This window comes from Mandrillus leucophaeus, unplaced genomic scaffold, assembly GCF_000951045.1.
Source record: "Mandrillus leucophaeus isolate KB7577 unplaced genomic scaffold, Mleu.le_1.0 Scaffold418, whole genome shotgun sequence".
NCBI classification, from domain to species: Eukaryota; Metazoa; Chordata; class Mammalia; order Primates; family Cercopithecidae; genus Mandrillus; species Mandrillus leucophaeus.
The window spans coordinates 769,771-774,221 of record NW_012104454.1 but is presented as its reverse complement, the minus strand read 5'-3'; the positions used below and the strand labels follow the sequence as shown (position 1 = coordinate 774,221).

The 4,451-nt window shown below is 55.8% G+C and overlaps 1 protein-coding gene across 3 annotated transcripts in view; it reads right to left on the bottom strand.

The window, feature by feature from the left end:
• Positions 1 to 3,251: 3,251 nt before the first annotated feature.
• Positions 3,252 to 4,451, bottom strand: part of RHBG (Rh family, B glycoprotein) — a 16,852-nt gene continuing 15,652 nt past the window's right edge. For 2 of the 3 annotated variants that reach the window (XM_011992779.1, XM_011992777.1), the window contains 2 exons: positions 3,874 to 3,947; positions 3,254 to 3,697 (listed from right to left, as the gene is read on the bottom strand). In XM_011992779.1, coding sequence (XP_011848169.1) covers positions 3,629 to 3,697; positions 3,874 to 3,947 — 143 coding nt within the window. In that variant the 3' untranslated portion in view covers positions 3,254 to 3,628. Of the gene's footprint in view, positions 3,698 to 3,873; positions 3,948 to 4,451 lie in introns of all 3 variants that reach the window. The other variant, XM_011992778.1, reaches the window with a different exon arrangement.

Genomic DNA, 4,451 nt, shown 5'->3' with positions numbered 1-4,451 from the left:
CGGTGGGGGAGATCCCGACGGTGGGAGCGGAATATCGGGGTGAGATGGGGGGACGCGGCAGCCGCGCTCGCCTGCCCCAGGACGGCCACCGCTCCGCACTTGGGACACCCACGCCGTGTCTAATTCCTCCCTGAGTTGGGGCCGCCGCGTCGTGATGTGAATCCCAATAGGGGGGAATCTCAGGCCTTTCCCAGGCTGCGCGGGGTTCGGAGTGCCGGGTCCTCTAGAGGTCAGAGGAGCAGCTTCTAGCTCCTGGCCGACAGGGCTCTGGCCACACAGGGCAGAAGCACCTGGGGGCCCCTGGGGACCTTGGGCCTCCTATCCAGAGTCCCTGGGCAGGAAATCCTGCTGTCGTCCACACACACTTGCGCCAAGCCAGAACAGGGGCTGCTTCCGGAGAACCTTCCCTCAATGCCGCTGGCCCCGCGGGCTTCCACCTTGACCCCAGCGCAGCCTGTCTCCCCGCATCAGTCTTCTCTGGGGCGCAGACAGGGGCCGTGTCCTCGTCCATCATTGTCCTCAGAGATCAGGCATTGGGGTTGGATAGACAGAGTTCATGAGCGGGCAAGTGTCCGATTGTCCTGAACTGAGAGGAATAATGGTGCTGATCAGAGGGGCTGTCCCTGAGGGGCAGAGGCCTCATTGTCCTGAAGGGGTGAGGAAGGAGCCCCCTTGGCCCCTGTCCCTGCCACCTCCTTGACCTGCTTGTTGTCCCCCTGTTGACCCAGGCTGAATAGATGGGCCACCATGTGGGGGACAATGCTGCTGAGGCAGGGACTCCAGGGGAGAGCAGGGAAGGGCTTGGTCGCATTTGAGCAGGGGCCATAAGGGTACCTGTGTTTCCTGTCCTCTGCGCTTCCCGACTGAAATCAGTGGTGGGATTATCACCCACACTCAGACCACAAAGAATGGCTCAGTCCTATGAAGTGGAACAAGGTCTGGAGGGCCCATGATGAGTCCAGCACTCAAGGTAAAGTAGTGGGAGGGAGAGGAGGAAATAGAGTGAAATACCAAGGGTTAGGCTTAGGAAAGTTTCGTCCTGGGCGGACAGTCCCCTGAATGAGAATGGGATCAGGGTGCAGGGGCTTGAGGCAGGGATCAGCGTCATTGCCTGGGCCATGGGAGGCTTCACAGAGGTGATAGAGCTTAGAACTATCTGTTTACAGGGCACACAGGGCCACCTCTTATGGGTTAGCTCTCTCCCTGACCCTTTCTCGGACATCTTGGCAAGCTATGATGAGACCTATACCCTTTGTCCCGTGGAATCTGGCTGGGCAACTGCCTTCCCCTAAAGAGGGCTCAGTTGTTCCTTTTCCAGGAAGCCTCCCTGGATTGAGATGGGCCGCTCCCCCCAGCCAATGACCAGTCTGGGCTAGAGCTGCCCATTTTTTTCAGACCTGGAGAAGATTTGGTTGTAATCAGGAAGAAATCAACCAGCAAAGGGAAAGGGTCAGGTTGTAAAATGTTAGTGCCATGAAGTTTTGTTTGTTTGTTTGTTTTCTGAGCTAGGGTCTCTCTCACCTAGGCTGGAGTACAGTGAGCGATCATAGTTTACTGCAATGAACTGCTAGGCTCAAGCGATCCTTCTGCCTCAGCCTCCTGATTCGTGGGGACTACAGGTGCACACCACCACACCTGGCTAATTTTTTTGTAGAGATGCTGTCCCACTATATTGCCCACGATGGTCTCAAACTCCTGGGCTCAAGCAATCCTCCTGCCTTAGCCTCCCAAAGTGCTGGAATTATAGGTGTGAGTCACCTCACCCAGCTGGTGCCATGAATAAATGAAGATTTGTAGCTTTCCTCACCCAGAATGGGCTGGGGCGGGAAGAGATCTCACTCTATCCTTGAATCCCCCTTTCCTGAAAGTCTTCTTTCAGATCTCTGAGGACTTGGGAGAACCGGCCAGCTGGCTGTATCTGGGCCCACGCAGAGCAGAGCTGGGAACTGAGGCCCCATAGGCAGAATGGGGGGTGGGGCCTCAGCTCTCCCAAACTCCCTCCCTTCCTCTTAGCAAGGGCTGACAGTGACCAGGAACCTTTTTGTGATCCCAGCAGTCATCCTTCTGCTTCCACACAAGGGTCTCCTCCCAACACACCTACCCCAGCCAACAATGGGCATGGGGGGCTGTGGAGGAAGGAGAGGAGCTGAAGAGACAGAGGCACAATTGGGCCACATGAGCTGGGATGGCTCCACAGAAGCCTGTTCCTCAACCTCCTTCTCCTCACCCCTGTGCTTGGCCTCTCCAACCAGCCCAGCTCAGTCCCTCCAGCTACGGTGAGCATGGAGCCTGATGGGGCCACCCTTTTGTCCTCATTCCAGGGCTGGGTCCCAGGAATCCTTCCACTTCCTCCTTAGGTTCCTATGTCTGATTGGTCTTGGTTTTAGGGGAGAGATAGCTGTAGTCAGAAGCCTAGGGGACAGGCAGGAGAAGGCGGAGGGGGTCCCAGTCCTTCAGTGTTGGAAAGGGGGCTCCAGTCTACTTGGAGGGATGGATTTCTGCTGGATGAGAGACCTGAAACCCCTGGCATCTGCCTGACATGTAGTGGGGGATAGGAACTCAAAAAAGGCTTATGGCATGAATGCATGAGGACCAGAGCCGAAGCAGACAGGAAGAGGGTTAGGCTGTAGGAAGGAGTTTCATTCTTCATAGAGGACCAAGGAGGAGCATAAAGGCTCCTCTTCTGGATTTGGAGCGCCCTCTGGTGGTCAAACGACTTCAGGACAACAGAGGCCCTTGGGTGGGGATCGGGTGGTGTCTTCAACCTTCTCTGCCACAGCCCTAATCCACACAATGATACCCTTGCTATTCCCCACTCCTCAGTCTCGGGACAGGGACATAAGTGGCAACTAGGTGCTGGCTGCTTCTAGCTTATTGGTGGCCCCTTGGGCTCTGTGGGCACCCTCTTCCTTCTCTGCTCAGAGGCTGCCCGAGTTGAAGGTCAGAGTAGCAGCAGTTCTGGAACAGGAAGAACTCTCTTCCGCAGCCCAAGACATCCTATAACAAAAAAAATCCTGTTTTCTGGGAGAGAATGAACTCCCTGTGCCTGGAGACAGGCAAGCCTAGGCGGGGCATTGGCCTGCTAGGACATGGCACGGGGGAGGGGCTTCCACAGATCAGGAATCAGGCATCTGTCAGCACTAAAGCCCTCTCCTGCCTCTCCAGGAACCTCCAGGAGGTTCTACCATTGTCAGTTAGAAGGTAAGGGGAACTTCTTATATTCCCAGGGCACAAAGACAAGGAGTCAGAACCCTTAGAGATGGTGGCGTTTATCACCCTCAAACCAGGCCTGGCTCAGGCTTCACTGTAACTGTGTGACATGGGGCCAGTGGATCACTTGGGTGCCTCACTTTGGCCTCTTCTACCCAAGTGCAGGCTGGTAGGGCAGTCGGTTCAGGTAGCTGGTGAGGTTCCCCCCGCCGTACCCAGTTATGGCCCCACTCCCCACCATCTCCCAGCCTCCTGCTGCCCCTCTCCCTGTGGAGATGCTGCCTGTGGAAAGGGGCCTCCTTCTGGCTCATGGCTCCCTTCTTGCAGCCAGAGGAATGGGGGCTCAAAAAGAACTTCCCAGTAGCAGCCAGTCAGCATCTTTGAAAAGGAGCGTGTCCTCTCAGGGGCCAGCAGTGGGTTAGGCCTGAGTATCTGCCTCCTCCACCCTCAGAGGTCTCTGGGCTTCATCTTCATGCTCGCCAGGCACCTGGAAGGCAGGAGTGGGTAGAGGTGAAAGGGTAGCTCCAGGAGCCTGGGAGCCACAGCTCAGGGGTGTACCCCAGAGGAGAAGCAGCGGCAAGGAAGGAAGAAGGCAGCTTGGGCCACGGGAGACAAGGCAGGGAAGGGAGACTCAGAGGGTGTAAGCGCCCAGTGATGTCTCACCTGCCAGTGAACTTGGTCCTCGTAGCACTGGGAGTCTGGGGGGGAGTCCAGAAAGGGTAGCTTCAGCAGGAGCCCTGGTGGTGGTAGGGAAGGATCTGTGAGGCTTCTCTGCCCCCACCATGGAGGAGGGTGCCACCCAGTGCCATAGGGCACAGGGGTCTAGGAGGCATGAGACCAATATGATGCCTGTGCAGGCAAAAGCAGTATTTGTTGAGTGTCTACTATGTGCCAGGCCCTGTGCAAAGTGCTTAATTAGTCTTGCTTTCCTGAGTAATCACAACAACCCTGCAAGGCCAATATTACCCCGTATTACAAACAAAGAAACAAGACTCAGAGAAGTTAAATAATTTGCTCAAGTGTATGCAGTTGGTAATAGACCAGTTCCTGATTCTATCATGAACCACAGCTGCTGAGCTTTCTGTGGCCTCCCACACAGAAGGGGCACAGAAAATGCTTATTGTGGCCGGGCACAGTGGCTCACGCCTGTAATCTCAGCACTTTGGGAGGCTGAGGCAGACGAATCACTTAAAGTCAGGAGTTCGAGACCAGCCTGGCCAATATAGTGAAAGCAAGCCCAT